This window comes from Megachile rotundata, chromosome 12 (genome assembly GCF_050947335.1).
Source record: "Megachile rotundata isolate GNS110a chromosome 12, iyMegRotu1, whole genome shotgun sequence".
Taxonomy (NCBI): Eukaryota; Metazoa; Arthropoda; class Insecta; order Hymenoptera; family Megachilidae; genus Megachile; species Megachile rotundata.
In genome coordinates this window covers 15,299,112-15,316,703 of record NC_134994.1, presented here as the reverse complement: position 1 = coordinate 15,316,703, position 17,592 = coordinate 15,299,112, and the positions used below count along the sequence as shown (strand labels likewise).

General features: G+C 40.9%; 1 protein-coding gene across 4 annotated transcripts; it reads right to left on the bottom strand.

The window, feature by feature from the left end:
* Nucleotides 1–9,314: 9,314 nt before the first annotated feature.
* Nucleotides 9,315–13,402, bottom strand: Theg (Testicular haploid expressed gene). Of its 4 annotated transcripts, none has more exons than XM_076538109.1 (7): nucleotides 13,073–13,402; nucleotides 12,828–12,931; nucleotides 12,649–12,741; nucleotides 12,448–12,582; nucleotides 11,212–11,326; nucleotides 10,873–11,100; nucleotides 9,315–9,569 (listed from the first exon to the last, which is right to left on the bottom strand). In XM_076538109.1, the coding sequence occupies exons 1-7, from the start codon at nucleotides 13,193–13,195 to the stop codon at nucleotides 9,552–9,554; spliced, it is 816 nt and encodes a 271-aa protein (XP_076394224.1). In that variant the 5' UTR covers nucleotides 13,196–13,402; the 3' UTR covers nucleotides 9,315–9,551. The 4 variants fall into 4 exon arrangements, with proteins under 4 accessions (XP_076394224.1, XP_076394226.1, XP_003701491.2 ...); XM_076538111.1 differs by having other exon boundaries at nucleotides 10,869–11,100; nucleotides 12,828–12,950; nucleotides 13,073–13,401; XM_003701443.3 differs by having other exon boundaries at nucleotides 10,869–11,100; nucleotides 13,073–13,401.
* Nucleotides 13,403–17,592: the final 4,190 nt, after the last annotated feature.

Below are 17,592 nucleotides of genomic sequence, written 5' to 3'. Positions count from 1 at the left end.
CTGTTTAGGCTGGTTTCGCGAAGAATTCGACGATCGATGGAAGCTCGAATCGTAAACGAATCACGATGCATTTAGCTGTAGCGTTCAGAATGTAGTTATTCCCGATTCAGGATCGTGCTACAATCGAATCACGATTCCTGTTCGAAATCTAGTTATAATCTAGTTTCGTCGCCGGCGAGGAGGATCGATATCAAGTTAAGGGACGATTTAATTGGAGCTCGGTAATTTGTATGTTTCAGTCAAGCAGTCGCGTCATAAATTTCAAGATGCATAAGATATAATGTAAATTTACTTTTGGGTTTCTTTGCCGGATACCGGAGAAGCGCATGATAAACGAGCAGGAGAAGTGCGCGCGTGGAAAATGGTACCGGAGGAACAAAGGACAGAGTTGTTGAAGAGAACAATCGAGAGAGAATGGCGTGAAATTGACCTGCGAACTATGGTCCTTCGGACTTAAAGAAATTTTATGTGTTCCATTTTCGAATGTAATTGTCCGCAACATTTAAGAGTAAAGAATAAATCACGCGTAACGAGTCGGTGAGACTTTAGTCTCGGAAGTAAACGCTCGAAGTTCTGAAATTCGTGCAAGGCCACGAGTCGAAAGATAAAGAAGGGAGGGAATGAATCGGACAGGTTAGCAGAAGAAGATTAATGAAATTTGAACGTCCCATTGCAACATTTGCCATGGCTGTCGTTCTTAATTGGGAAAAATAGGCTCTCGAGATGTCGCGGGTTATTGCCAATGCGCAAGAAGCGAGAACAAATACTGATATATGATAGCATCCCTTCCATTTTCAATTTGTCGTGCACGAAATGCCGTCATTTATCTTTATTTCCTTTAAGCTAAGCCTCCAACTTAGCGTTATCGGCTACGGCACGCAAGCTTACTTAGAAGCTTCCTTTTCACGCGGGGATTCAATTTCAACAACGATCTTACCGCTCACCGTATCCATCGTGGATTAAACGTATTGCACGCTTAGAGTTATTTCGTATTCGAGACAACACCACCATAGTTACTCCTCTCAAAATTCAAGTACAATCGTACAAAAGCGACGATATTGCCGTGACGTAAGAAACTTCGCGATGTTCGCCATGATCGTTGGCTGGAACCAGAAAACTTCTGACCAACACGTTTTCCGTGCCCTCTTTTCTGTCTAACGACTCGACTCCTTGTTCTCGATAACGACCAATTAAAAAAGCGTTTTAGGAGGACTCCCTTTGAAATGGTTTTATCATTCGGTAAAACTCCGTGAAATGGATTTGCTGGCTCACCCTTTCGGCCACGTCGGTGCAAAGTGATCGAACCGAAGCATTATTCGTAGCTTATTTCGCGTTAGAAGCTTTCCTCGTCATTCACCAGCTTTATCGATCGCTCGATTCGCGTATTGACAGTTGCTTTCGGATTTCTTGGAAATTACGAGTCACCGTTTTGCGCCAAGCAACCACTTAGTTGATCGACGGTCCTTCTTTTCATTAGGACGTCTCGCTACCGTGGCTTGTTCGAAGATTTCAGCTGAAATTTCTACGCGCAAAGCGGAAAGAGCGAAATTACTTCGAGTCGAGAGACTCGAGGATTATGAATAATAATTTAATACGGAGCGCTTCAGACTTTCTTCGAGTTTCAATTTGAACGCACTTGGCCTTCATTTAGAAGCACTATGCCTTTCATTTGTAACATAAACCGAAGACGTGGAATTTGTTTTCGCGTCGGAACTTTAAGCGTTTCGGTTCTAATTTGTCGGTAACGTTCAAACGAGCAGAATAGCTAAACAAAGTTTAAAAATTTCCGATGATCGCGTAAAATGTTTAGCAATCTGTTCAGCAGTCGATGGAAATTCCATGCGCACGGTCGTCGGTTTGATTCCGCAGCGAACATCGTGAAATATTAAATTCGTACGCTACTAACATTTCTATTAAACAGTAATTTCGATGCACCATAGGGTCTACTTGTCACCGGGTTACCTAGCAACTCCGAGTCTTAATATCGTTTCCACGTATGGGATTCGTTAGCGCAGCGAACGAGCGAGCTTTATTAGATGAAATCGTTGAAACGGAGAGAAATCGGAGCTGGCATGGCGTAAAATTAGATTCTTCGGTTGCTGATCTATCGTTTCGCGTCCGCGGTCTATTCTTTTCCCAACCGGAAGTCCAAAGTTCCGAGTGCCGTATATAAAAAGTGACACCAAAGTCATCCGCGAATGAATCTGCATTGTCTTCGGCTCCTTTCAACGACCAGTTCTTCTTGAAAGTTTTGTGATCCTCAAAATCAACTCATTACGGTATACTTCGACTCGTGCCGCTAATTTGGCCACTTCTCCGGGATAAAACAATTCTTGCAGATTGGAGTACCGTTACACCGTCATTAAAATAGCATTAATATACAACCGTGAACAAATAATACTAAGCGAATGTTGCACGGTTAGTATTCGTGGAATCGTATCAAGACATTCGAGCCTCGTTACTGTACGCCGGTTGATTCTCGACGCTATCATTATATCATTTAACCAGATTCAAATAATTTCCATGTAAATCCACGCCTTTGAAGCGGCACATCGTTTCGTTGATCTATCTATAGACACAAGCAAACAGCTTTCTGCCTAATTTCGTTTGTTTCGTTCGAGTCATCGCGCTTTAAAGCGCAATGATTGTAAACGAAGCGTTTCGATTTCCTGAGCGATCATTGCGCGCAACCACCGAATTTCCAATTAAAACGAGTCCCAGAGGGGAAGATTAAATGACGCTAATTACGTCGCGGTAACGAAACGGTTCTTTTAATTAAAAAAGTATTCGTGAAGCGTATTGGAGTGAAATATGTGTTTCTCACTTTTTTTTACAGTCAAGAGGAAACACGTCGAACGAAACTAAACGGGATAATTGGATACATTCCTTGGTATACTTCGCATTGGTTTGTGATAATTTAAATGCTGCCGTTGCTTTTTATCGCGATAATGGAGAAACATTTATAACGTTCCGAGATGGAACCGTTTGAGAATCTTTCGAAGAAAACAATGTCTAAATAAGTAAAATCTTCCGTGCAATTTATCTCTGTCATTGAAATATGTTCTCCTTTGGGACGTTGTCATTGATGCACGGTATTTGAACACTTTGACTTCGCTTCGCTTCAACTCGTTTAAAATACTCGTTTAACATTAATTACATTTAATGTCAAGCGTTATACTTGACATTTTATTGTTCATTACATCGTAAAAGCACTGGACGGGACTCAAAGTCGAATTATTTTCAACGGTAATTTTTAACCATCGTATCTCTCGAGCGTTAGTTGGGAAAATTCCGAAGAAAGATATACAAAATCCAATATCCAAGGCATCGAGGAAAACATAATTCCCAAATGCTTTTCCGATGACAAAAGTTTCATGCGACATTGAGATCATAAGTTGGTACAAGAAGGGCGAGAAGAAAGAGGAAGGAAGCTCTACAGCGTAATCAGGAAGAAGGATATTAGAAGGGAGTAAAAAGGTTGCACGCTTTAGATAGCTAATTTGCCAGATACTTGGCTACCGGATATAGCTTTGGACTACGTAACAAAGAAGATATTGCATGTAAGACGTGTACATGACAGGAAAGGTACGGAGTGAAGGCTGGTTAGTACATACACGTAGACGGGTAACCGAGTTCTCTTCCTGGAACGTTCGATACGGAAAAGAAGTTCATCAGCCGCAAGAAATTGTGTTTCCTCCTTATAGAAGGCATCGCGTTAAGTCGCTACGATGCATCGTTTCATAGTCCAGCAATTTGAAGATCTGAAGAATATATTTGCTAATATGGAAAATTAATTTGAAAATTTCGACACAAATGTATCAATCAGGAAACTTGACATACGCCGTTGAAAGGAAGTCTACGTTCCAAGTGGTGTCTTCGAATATACGGTGATGAAATTTAATTCGGAGCACGGTTTCATTTTCAACGTTTAATAGTTAATAGGTAATTCTGGCGAACTCGATTTCTACGAAAATTGAATGACAATGAGTTAAAGCGGAACATATTTTATAAGTAGTTTGAAGCTTAATTGGTCTCGTTTAATGAAATTTGAAAATTTAGCACGGTAAAGCGTTAATCGTTAGAGGTTTTATTGTATTTCGTGGTTGTTTCATCGGGAAACGTCATTTCGAACGAGATTTTTCGCCACTTTTCATCGCGTTCCGATTACAGAATTATCGATTTTCTAGCAGCGTTCTTGGTCGACGCGCGATTAATCGAGCTCTCGGTACTTTATATTAAACCGACGGGAAAGTATAAAAGTCATCAAACTGGTTGCTTTCACGGTCTTATCGAGTGCAGCCCGCGGCTGCTGGTAACGATACCTGGCAACCGATTACACGGATATTGATTACATCAATGCTTGAGCTACGCTTTTATCGAATTTACATTGTTATAGAAATTATTTACAACAATTTTAAACGCACTCGTTCATAATCAAAGTCTACTAATTCAGTGGTTCAAATCTACCAATTTAATATAATAAAAATACTATTTAATCTGTTCTTTCAGGGATTGTTCCCGATTACAGAAAGACATTAAATTTATGAATCCCATCATCGGTTAATCCCACGAGACAACGTGTTCAAATTTGAACGAAGCATTAAAAGCAGAACCGCCTGATTTATTTCGAACATTTATACGGTTAATTGAATTTTATCATTTCACGTATCACTTTTCTCTTTTTTTTTATTTTCTATTTGTATTTATGGCTTCGATATAATAATCTCTTGTAACAACATTCTTTTATTTTTTTCGATCGTATTAATTTCAGTATGAAAACTTTGTGACGTACGCTCTGAAAGCTCGTAAATATAATATTCCGAATAATTCCGTTTTCGATATAAAATTACAAAATCCATTGATTTCATAAAATATGCGAGCGTCAGAGTGTTAACGTCCATTGCAAAACGAGTTTACTTGATTAACGCGCGAAATTGTTCGATATTCCGAAAGTTTCTCGTTTGCGACGCCGGTTAATGCACAAACGTGTTTGCGATCCTGAAATCTGACAGGATCAAAAGAAGCAATTGGTGAAAGTGGGAGTTCATTGAAAATTGAACCGAACGAACCGCGATGTCCTTTGTTTCGCGTAATCGAAATTTATTGCCAGTTTTACAATATAAATTTCAGTTTCCCGTACTTCTCTAACATCGAAATCGAATTACTTATTTTGCAATTTTAATTTGAAGCACATGCTTGAAGCGCCGCTTAATTCTTTCGCGATGCGGCGAAACGTAAAAAGCGTGCGGGCACTTTTAAGTAAACCGTTTTAAAATACAGGCGATCTTTGTAAGTCTAATCTCGGTATTTAGTACTCGCGCTCTGTATATAAAATATTTCCCCGAGCTTAGATATTTTAAACTCTCGGAATATTATCTGGAAATGCTGAGTGAGTTGACGGTAAAGCGGGACCGCATAGATCAGAGTTACATGGTCTGTGAATCCAGTAACTTTTGGTAATTTAGTTTTACGCCAACCGGTGGAATGGTGGCTTACGAGTGACCCGAGTAAAGTTTTCTCCGTTTATTACAGTTACGTTTGCAGTTACAGTTACCATATCGTACTGTGTATTTTCTCTTAACGAAGCATTATCTTGGAAGCAGCTCCTCGTGTTTTTAATTTTTTTAACCAACCTCGACTTATTTATTACCGATTCTTTTAAGAGGGGATTCAACTGTACGGCGAAAAGACCGGTTCCTTAGCGGACGCATGATGTAGGAAGAAAGTTGGAAAATTTACGAGAAGCAGAGACGTCGTCCGTCATCGGGATCCATGATCTCGTAAAGCCAGCTTTTCCGGAGGAACGTGGATTGACCTGGAACAGCCACAGGTCTGAACAATGATCGTAGGTGGTCGCAGGATCTCGTTGATCTCCAAGGACCAGCCTTTAGTAGAGGGAAACCGGTGCGGACGTTTTCCAATATCCAATAAAGCCGAACCTCGACCTCCAGTAGTCGAATGTTTCGCTCGGATGCGATTTAAAATGACGTCGTCACGGGAACACGTGCCTTTAAATGCTCAGTTTATGGGATTTGTAACTCGCTCCATGAATAACAAGATACAAAAATAATAAAGAATAAAACCACGTAAAACGAAGAACATGTATCTCCTAAATGTTAACAATCTTAATACCGTATTTCCATGTTTTGGCCAGATTTTTCTTTCGTTTAATATTTCGTTAACAACTGTTCCCAATTCTCGGACATACGCTTTAACTACAATTACTCCTTCATTTCCATTATACCTTTAATTTTCCTGGAGGTCCAACTGAAATTCTGTTGCATTATAGAGCAAAGCCTAGAAAGAGAAGAGAACCGAAGCATCAAACGGCGAGGAGCAGAGAGAGAAGAGGAGGCCCACAGCCTGGTCCGTTCTGACAGCCACGGACAGAAGAATGTCCGAACGTGGACGGAATCGTAAGAGGATTCCACTCGTCCTCGACCCTTTACATTTACATTCCATTCGTTATGCGGTAGCGGGTGTATTTGGAAAGGGTTCTGTCTCTACTCGCTGTCGCAACTACCCCTTCAATTTCAGCTACGCTAACAGCCGTTTTTTTTCCGCTCCGCGAATTTGCACTGCGAGCGTTGAACCGAGACGTACACACGTGTATTGTGCGCTCGAAATATTTGTAACGCCATTGTTGGTCGTCGTTTCGTGTACGGATTCCGAAATGCGACGTCATTGGACCTCATTTTTCCGTGTACATTACCTTATTTCGCGACGCTGCCACGATTATTAACGCGGTTTACTTTCGTGACACTGTTGACCAATACCCTTTATCGAACTAAAAAGTCTTCTCCTTATCCTTTTATTTCAATTCCGATTTAATAAACGAACTTCGTACCATCTGTCGTTAGCTTGAAATAAGAATTTGCCACGGGGGTGCGTTTAAAGTGGTTTTACAAGTTATAAAGAACTCGGAGAAAGAGAAATATCGATGTACGATATCGCGGAACGTTTGTAACGTCTTTTGGAATAGAATGTTTGGATTGCAGCTATCGAACCGATAAGATCTTACGGTACGATGTTCTAGAAAATGATATTTCTATGGCGGAGCAACGTTCTTTCGAGAGAAACGGAAGAGTTTCCGTAACTTCAAATAGCTTAACTTTCGGTCAAAAACTGTAAGAAATTGTCGATGCAAATTTTTACAGATTCTCGGACTAAAAATGTGTCCTTCCTCCTACCATGTCAAAGGCACCTTTTGTTTTTTAGTTAACGGCCTAGCTTAAAAGTATTCTATTTTCTTGGTGATTAATTACTTTCTTTTCAGTATTCTACCTGCTTCATAAGATGCTGCAGCGAAGAAGATTTTAAGTTATAATGAACGAAACTTATAATCAAAGAGCCGATAAAGTTAATTTATCTTCACTTTGTTGTACTTTGTGTTCTAATACGTTCGCTACAACCAACGTTCTAAATTCGCTTTAAACGATCAATAATTTCTGCAACTTACGTTCTTAAAAAGACGATCGGTAAAGTTATCGAGCAGAATTTCATTTGAATCGAGTCGCGTTTCCTAATCGGTATCGGAAAGAAACGAAGCAATCTTGCGCAATCGTATTTAAGAAAAGTCGATGGAAAATAAAAGTCCGCATAAGTATAAAGCATTTCTGACTAGTTTATTAAAATTCAGCAGTTCTACCTGGATCTGAATTTTTGATTCGTCCTCCGGAGCTTCCGATCGAATCAACGGAGAACGGAAGCAGATACGGTTTGGAACAATTCACAACGAACGATATGATTTTCAATGAAGCACATTGATTTCCTCTCTTTCGAATCGGTGTCGATTCACTGTTAAACGAAGGGTATTTCCAGTTAAATACCAAGCCCTGTTTTTCAAATATTATTCGCGAAATATTCGACAAATTTTACGCTTGAAAGAATCGCTAAACTCTTCCGATAATGGGCAAACTTTACGGATCAAATCGAAACGTCGCGATAGTTTAATTATCCGATACGCGATGTCAGCGATAAAATCAAGAAAGGAATATTCGAACGGGAGATTTTTAACGGGGTAACAGAACGCGAAGAGTGTTCTCGAGATTAATGGAAACAAGCATTCGGTGGCCGTATAAAAGCGTGAAAGATAGGTAGAAGGAAAAGAATACAATGGAGATTGTATAGCAGTAGCCAGTATGTTTACACCGGATCGATGTCTCGCGGTACATCGAGTGCAACGATGTTCGATACGTGTCACGTATTCCGTACGGGGATGTCTCGCGCTCGATAGAAATTCTACAGAAAAGAGTTGGAACGTGCGGAACAGCACTCGTCGAGCCAGCAACCGATCGTTTCCACTCGCTGGAACGATTTTGTAAATAGAAGGCGATTCCGCCGTCTTCTTTTTTTGTTCTTGTTGCTCGAAAGAAGCGTTTCCTCGGTCCACGCAAATTTGCTCGATTTTCGCGCAGATTCGTTAGAAACGTTCGACCGACGAGAGACGGCAAACAGACGAGGGAAGAAGCCTTTGTTTTCCCCAATGCATTGTATACTGTAATTGAATACCATTTGCATATATGTGCTATACCGATCGATAGACGTTGCAGATTTAGTTGAAATTTAGACTCGAATTTCTGAACGCAAAATTTGAAAAGGAATAATTTAAAACGATAATAATTTTCTTGGGGAAATATTCAAATCGACGCAATGTTAACTCGATTGGATCTCGTTAGCGACGGTATAACACGGTAATCACAGTGTTTGGACTTCTCATGTAAATTCTATGCCTCGAACCCTGTTAACCAGTCGGCGAAGCAGGACTAGTTACTTGGGAATTAAGTGTTCCCTGGTAGACAGGCGCTCACGGAAATTCCGTAACAGTACAATTATAGCGGTTGTCAGCAGTCTCGACGGCGAAACAGCTAAGCACATATTAATTCGCCTACATACGCTGGAACTTTGACTCTGCCATGGTGATCAGAATCTGAAATTAGCGACGATCTCTCGTTTCCCGTCCGTACCGTTCCATGTCGAAAGTGCAGCGAGTGCTATGCGAATATCTGCTGCAAAATGATTCTTCAACCACCAAAATTTACGTAGATTTCATAGTTTCCACTTGTTTCGAACGTTATCGTTATCGGGTAAAAAGTTTATTCTGTAGATAAAAGCGGGAGAAAAATGTTTGAACGAAGGAATCTGTTGGATCTCTAGAGTATCGTATTTTATATCTTTCGATTGTTACGTCCACTGGTGCGAAAGATTTCCAACGTTCGTAAAATTTGCACAATTCCCACATAGCATATTAAATTCTCTCCTGTGTTCCAGCACATCCTTCGCGCTTCTCAAACAAGAAAATCAAACACGATAAATTTTGTTTAAGCGAGTTTAATGCGAAGGACGATATACAGATGACATTACGATACAGGACAGGACAAGGGGATGGCGAATGCACCGAAGCGAAATTACGACTCATCTTCTTTTCGGTCTGGCTAAAAATTTTAGTCGCCTCGAGCACTTGGCTTTCAACGCCATTGGCGACACGGTGAAAGCGTCCTTTCTGAGGTCCGTCTCGACTCCTGCAGGCCGTTCAACCGGCTTCGCCAGGATTATCGTCCTCGGGGATGCTGCGAAATTAAAGACCATGCATCCTTCGCTCTAATGTTCTTCGCTTAAGGCGAACAAACGACCCGAACGAGTATTAAATTCAACCGACGACGACCACGTAGCTTTCCAGTAGAAAAATGCTCGTTTAGTCGGACGCAACGGTTAATTGGTTAACGTGCAAAAAATTAGTTTCTGAATACTCACAGTACCGGTAAAAACTTTACACATAAAACATACTCGAAAAATTGTTAACTGTAATTTCAATACTTGGACTAATTATTTCTTTAATTTTTTACCAACGATGAGAAACTATACGAGTTAAATCTGCAAGGTGTATTAAATCGTGCAGCTTAACAACGTAATCACTGCTGTAACGTTTTCAATGTGCTGCTCTACTTGCTAAATATTCTAAGATCCATGTTGGGTGACGAACAAATTAGGTGGTCTGAAACTTTTGACCGACAGTGTATCTCGCGCAAGCACGAGCTAACGAGGAAATTTCCTAGGAAACTTCACGTTTGCTGAACCGGTCAAAGATTCGATGGAAAATTCTAGTTTGTTTGTGAGCGAGGTCGAACTCGTGTAAAACAGTGGGTTCCTCGTTCAACCGTTTAATGGTGGAAAATATTGTTTCAATTATCGCTGAATCAACACGCTGAAATCAAAATGCAGAGAATAGGAATCGTCCTTTGAAAAATTCGTATCTTTTTGACGAACTACCTCGAACTACAGAATTTTCACCAACTCGTCCATTTTCCCCGTTAACTTTCCTTAAGTACGCGCGCGATACTCGTGTGGTTAGAAATCCGTGTAAGCGGTGAGTGGTAAGTTTGACGAGGGAAAAATGTGAAGAAAGGTCGGTAGGTGTACGGTAGGAAAATCCGTGAGGAAGGAATCAGAGGACATCGGGATTGGAAACTCTGATCCTTCGAGTTTGTAGTCCGTCACGTTACCAACTTCAACGCGGGTACTCTGTCATATTTGTGCTTTGACCACACATTTTACGGGAGTAATAAATCTTGCGATTTCACATTTCTCCTTTGTAACGAAATAGAGATACATATTTTCAGAGGCACTGGATGCATACTCGATCGCGTGCACGCCATAAAATTATCGGTTTTCAGTTTCAAATTAATACATCGCGCAACAAATGAAAATAAATTGAAAAATCCTTGCGTAGAAAAATATATGGGAATGTCGAATATGCGATATCGGGTATCAAAGCTAGCCGTCGATACTCAAATTACGAACGATATTCGAAATGAAAGTTCTCGTTGAACAAACATTTGAAACGATTGTTATTTCATCACCCACAGTACCTACGGCTTCCAACGCGGCTGGAGAAACGTAGCCCGGTATCCGGAACATTTCGGCAATATCCGGTACTTCTCTTGGTTGTGAAAGTTCCACCATTCGTTTGCTGATCCTGTAAATGAGAGCCGTTTGAGGTACGGTGAACGGATCTTTGGGAAGCGGTATCTCCCTCATCGAGGGCGTCGACAGTTCTTCGATTCTTCGCATGTTGACTGGCCTCCACCTTTTTCTCTTAAACTGCAATTTATCGTTTTCTGAAACTTTCCGCGTTTTACGCACAATTTCGACGGCAAAGATTTTTCGCAAAAATCTTTCCATCTACCTTCGAAGAGAAGAACTTTTACGTACAGGCATTCTGGGTTTCGGTGGCACCTTCGGAGTCGCCAGTTTCGACAGAATGTCTATGTGCCGATCCCAGTCTTCGGGTTTTATCGCTCGACGTAACTTTGCCATTATTCTTTGTCTGCGACAAAAGAAACGTTACGACATCGAGGAATATTAACGAATGGCACAAAGAATATTTCGTTAACGTTGACGCTGTATTCATGGTGTTCAGGACGACAGGAACAACGGTAAAAGCGGTGCAACGCGGAACAAGGCGAAAGCATCTCCTATTTGTTCGGCAAATTTCTGGACACCCTTGGGCACTATTAATAATTACGTTTGGAGTACACGTGTCTGTTAACTGTTCGCGAATTCCATACGAAGTTTAATAGTGACGTTGGCCAGCCATGAAAATCGGCTAAGTGGATAGCCAATACTTCTCGGTCCCTTTGATTCGATCAAATCTACGACAAAGGATTAATCTCGCCCACCAGATTTTTCGACGCTGTACATCGATCACGAATTTTTCGCTAGTTCAGCTGCGCACTTTTCAAATTGAACCAATCACTATTTTTATTTTATTTTCCACGCCAAATAATACGATTTCGGATCACGCGGCTATTGTCTCTCCTTCCGTTTTTAAGGGTATTAAATCGAAATTCATAATTGCCACGCGTGAACGTGTTAATAAAAACGTAACGGTGGATTCGGTACATCGATAATCGTTCGGAACGTGCGGTAATTACATCGTGCAATTTGAAATTTTATTCTATCGAGAAGGAGAGAGACGCGAATATTTCTTTTTCGGTGGAACATTATATTCCGCCAATGTCGGAGTAATTAATTATTCGTGAGATATTTTAAATACCTGATACGAAATATCTCGTTCGAAATTTTTAGTATCGCGCGAATTATTCATTTCACACCTTCGAACACCGTTTCACGAAGAATATTACGAACGATATAAAAGAAATTATGCAGGTCCATGTATACAGAATTGCATTTACGTTTGACAGGATCTCAGGGGACGCAGCAAAAGAAGAAACCGTATCCACAATTTTCAAATCCGATTTTAAAAGCGGAAAACATTCGAATGATAATCCGATTGCGTTTTCGTAATCTTTCCCTTAGATTCCCTTCGCAAACCCGAACATTCGCGTTTTGTGCTTCGAAGAATTGCTTACACATCTGCTTTCCCCCCATCGAATCGTGCACAAAGGCACAGGAAGTAAATGCCTGTAACGTTGTCGCGTTACTCACTTCCTCTTCATTTCTCGTTGCTTCCTGGCGTTGCAGAAGAATCGATATCTCCGGTACCGGGAGTTTTGAACTTTCCACAATGTCTCGGCTATGTTGCTGCTCATGGATGCAAAGACCATGTTCGACATCAGCGTTCTAATCGAACAACGATTCGTTAATTCCCTTCGATGGTCTGACTCGTTTTGATGCTAGAAAGATCACCTCTTTTTCGGAAGCGCCAGGTCGATGATGCGTTTCGTGATTTTAGCCTCGAGTGTCTTTGGGTGGATTTTTTGATACAACGGCGGGATTTTTCTAGGATGAAATCAAACGGATTTTTGAAATTTTATTCGACCTTTAAAATTGTGATCGTAACGAAGCGTAGAACGTATATTACTCACGTAAAGTCGTGTTTTTTGGCGACATATTTTGGCCGCGCCATGACTTTGATTCTTTTGGACGCTTTGGCTTTCAATGCAGCGCGACGAGTGGTGAACGGGTTCGCCTAGTAACGCACGGGATTACTGGATCGAAGCATGCAATAGCTCAGCCTTTATTATTCGCCAGAATTGTTTAATCCTCGAGCCACGTTACTTTGGAGATTGCACTTTTCTATCGACCACGAAGCAGGAAGTAAGTCACTCACCAAAGCGTGCACGTTTTTCCATTGGATCCTCCTCCAGTTGGGTCGTGCCAGCAAAGAGATGTGTTGCTCGTGCGATAAATGTTGCATCGCGTATTTGATTCTCTGCGCCAATGTGCTAGCCATTTTCTAAGCTCTGACTTTTTCTTTCTTTTCAGATATCGATTTCGGCGGAAATCTTTTGACGATTTAACGAAACGCGGCGCTAACCGAGTAAAAGAATTTATCAGGGAGAAATTTTGAGATCTAACCCTTAATTTGGACGAGACAAATCCCTCCGAGATTCGCGTTAAAAGTCAATGGTCATCGCGAAACGAGAACAATAGAACGCCGGTATCGAATTCGACCACGTTTCTATAAATGTTTGAAGTTATATCTGGTATAAATATAACATATTCTATTAAAACCGACTAACACACTTTCGCGAGTTTCGATGGCGCAATATTCTTTGCAAAAGTATAGAACGTCTATGGCACAGAGCCAAAACGAAATTGATTTTTCTATTGAACTGTAGAATCGAATGGCGAACATGGTACACAGCTTGGTGGAGCGTTAATTGCGCAACGCGATTAAACGTAACTTATTATTTACGACACCTTTATTCTTACGTTCTATTGTCTCGCGCGAATGTAACTAAAACGCTCTTTCGATAATATTCGCAAACATCTCGTGCAAGAATTATCGCGTTGCAAAATTATTTGGTCAGATTCGTGAAAACGGCGATACGGAGCATAGAGGATTTTCGATTAATAACGCTGACGCGTTGAATAAATACGATATTACCTCGGGGAGACCGTGTCACCTATTATTCGGTGGGTAGAATTGCTACTTCGTTTGCAGTTCACATGTCGTGACATTGATTGCGCGTTTCTATTGAATTTCCTCGATACAAAGTTAATTGTCGCTCGGTGTATTCGATGAGTTGACGTACGCGATCGAAATACGGATTATTCAAAATAATATGATACTCGAAGATGCGCGACGTAATAGAAGAAAAGTTTCTTTCTCTTTATAGCGGATAAGGTATCTGAGAATTTGGTGGATTGAAAATCGGCATTTCGGGATGTAAGAAATATAAAAGAATAGTAGATCTAATTTCGCGGTCGATTCGGACTTGCCACATTACGGACCAAAGCTCTTCCGATGAAGATCTCTTAAGGGACATCCGACTGGTTTTATTCGTTTCCATCCGTCTACGGACGTGGACCACTCACGAATCCTCTTTCTATTTTTCCCTTTTTCGACTCCCACCCTTCTACGCTTTTTCTCGCTCGGCATTCTCTTTCTTTTTTCTTCCGTTTCGCCCTTATCCTTTCCTCGTTTCCTCTCTCTTCTTTTTTCGCGCGTTCTGCTTCTTCCGTCGTGTTTCCTTGCTCCGTCAACCCCGCATGGGAAATCTCAAATACGAGTTTGTATATCTGGCACTTGAAATCCCGCTGGATATCGGTGATAAGATTTTACTTCGACCTTACCTTTCCATCAGCGTTCATCAACCCTCCTCCTCCGACTAACCTCGTTGGATAACTACCGTATCCTTGCGAGGTTAACGGCTACGCGGCTCTTGAAAATATATCATATTCGGCAGTGAGTTATGCTTGCTGCAAACTGCCATCCGTGAACACGTTGGAATTTCAACGGCAAAAACGCAGTAACGGTATTGTGACTCGGCGAAAAGCCAGCAACCGAGCGAACACGAAGGCGTTAATAAAAATTTTTCTCTCGTTTCTTCCTGTTGTCAGCTCCACGATACAATTTCTCCGCGTTCTTTCGCCAAATTCTTTCTGTTTCTTATCTGCTTTCATTTTGGAATCTGTCCTTTTATTCTATTCCGTTCGATTTTCTTCTTCTCTTCCTCTTTCGTTGTTTCGATAAATTTCCCCATCTTCCTACGTAATCGGAGACGCGTCTTCGTCCACATTATTCTTCCGTATTCCACGGAATTCTTTCTCTTCCCAATTTTTCAAAACCTTTTCCACTTCTTTTGCCTTCTTCTTTCTACATTAACAATTCTTCGCAAGCTTTTTATTTCTCTACAGAATTATTCATTTGTTTTTTATCTCTTTTGCTCTTTGAAAACATTTTCTCTTTCTTCCATAATCTCAGCTGTTCGACCTTTTTTCTCCCCGTTCATTTTTTCCGCAAAATTCTTTTCGATTTTCTTTCTCATTTCAGCTCGTTTCTCTATCGACGAATTTTCCCGCGTTTCTAAAGTGTTCTCCGAGGGACAATACTCTATTATTCTCCTTTAAACTTTAAAGGAATCGCGTGTTTTCTTGGGTCCATCGAGATCGAAAAAGACGAATAGAAGGATCCTCAAAGAAGAGAATAGAAAATCAAATGGATCGTGAAGAGAGTCCTCGTCGATTTAATTTTATTCGGCACGAGATCAAAACAATTTACGTACACGGGTACCAAAGGTAACACACGCTGCCGGATAAGCCGACGTTTCTAATTAAATTTTAATTACGGGTCAGAAGACAGAATGTTATTGGCTCTGATCAAGGGAAGTCTCGTTATTAGCGACCATTCTTCCGGAAATCATTATTCATCTCGGAATCATCGCTCGAGGTTTAACAGAATAATTGTTGACAACAATTTTGCAAAAATTAACGAATTACGTATATTCGTCCGACAGTTAATTAATCAGAGTTTCTCGAAATGCTTTCAAACGTTGAAGTAACGCCTGATATTATTTTTAATGTAGCTTCAGTCCAGAAGAAAATTTCAGGACTTGTTATGTTTAATCTGAATATAGTATATGTGAAATGGTTAGGTTCTAGTTGTAAACTTTTGAAGAAAGGAATATAGAATCAGTTACTTAAATAGTCAAAACGATAAAGAATAGAATAAACCATGGATAAGGAAATGTGTAATTAAAAAGAAATATTTGTTAACGTGATCAGAGTTTCTATGGAAGGTGGATACGGAAGTTTTCGTATCGGGCTCGCGTTTGATGAGGAAGTTCGGTTATTATAGAGCATCGAGAGATACTCCGAAATCGACGAGCTAATCCGATAGTAGGTCGAGAATAGGGAGAAGGATTCCGTAACTGTATCGTAACCTGGAAGGTGCACAAGTGTTCTGTCGTGAAGTGTTATCACGCCAGACCACTGTGAGCTTATCTCCTTCATTGAGATTGGGAGATGTACCATTCCAATTGTCTGTAAATCTATATCGACTCGATTACTCCTGAGCTTTCGCCAACCTACCGAGTGCTATCGGGGACGATTGCGAGCTGTAACGCGAACAAAATTATAGTATCAACCCTCGAAGCTAGAATTAAACTGAAGGAATATTTTTTAGAGTCGAAATAAAACAAAGAAATTCGAGCTTAATTAGTCAGGTCGTTTGTTCGTGTACGATCGCGAGAGCACCAACGGCTTCAATGAATTTCATAGATTTCCTAACTTCAAGGATCTCGAAAGTCTCAAACGCCGGAATTAATAGCCTTCATATCATAGAAATGCTCAACGGTATTCTGCGCAAGCTCCCACAGACTTACGATGATTACACCGTTTTCCCTGCTTGCTCAAGCGTTCCTATAACTTTCGTTGTTTGTTGGAAGATCCTTTCAGGCTGATCAAACTTACAGATGCATCTTGGATAGCATGTTCAGTCACCTTTCCTCTGGATAGTTATCGCGCTATAAAAATTAGTATCATTTAGAGAAAGTTCGTTGAGGACCGCGGAAGGCAATGATAGGTTATCGAATCGATCGAGGGGGATGAAGATGAAAAAGGCAAAGTTTCGGAGAACCGTGACGGGTCCGTCGCAGTCGGTTATCGCGTCGACTTTATCCTACGAAACTGCCAGCGGAAGCGGAGATACGTGCTCTCTTACAGCCACGAAAATTATATCGCGGAAGCGAAGTGTCGGACGTGAGAAGGGGTGCGAGCTTTCGTAAAGTTGGCGGGCGCCGGAAACACGGGGTAACGAGCTGAGATAGCTATGCTTCCCTGCAAGTTTTCGCGAAATTTTGCACTCGACTCCCTGTTGTTCCCACTGTTGCGAACACTCCGGAAAGATAACGCCACAGCACGCTACTTTTCAGACGAACCAATTCTCGTTAATAATGTCGAAGAGTTGGCGCCGACCATTCTGACCCGCGATCGGTTAATCCGTGTCTTTATCTCTTTGGCCCTCGTGTATGTTTTGGATTCGAGTTTCTTGAATTCAAGAAATTTCGGAAATTTCGCGATACGATAAAAATAACGGGGCATCGTTTGTTTCTGTTCGCGCCAATACATTTAGCGCGAATTCGTTACGCTAGAATGAACTGTTTATCGTCGTTTCAGCAAAAAGAGATTTTACAATTCCCCGTGTAATCGTGGCTCTGCAACGTAGATATAATGCGGCAGAAATTGGGGCAATCGTTGATGCTTGAATTTTTCATCCCCTTCCAGCTTCTGTGATTTTGCATGGAATATTTTGTTGATAAATATTTCTGTTTCTATTAATTACTGTTCACGGAAGAAGAATAGCGTGAACATTGTACGCGGGAGGGAAATCGTTTGTATTTTTAA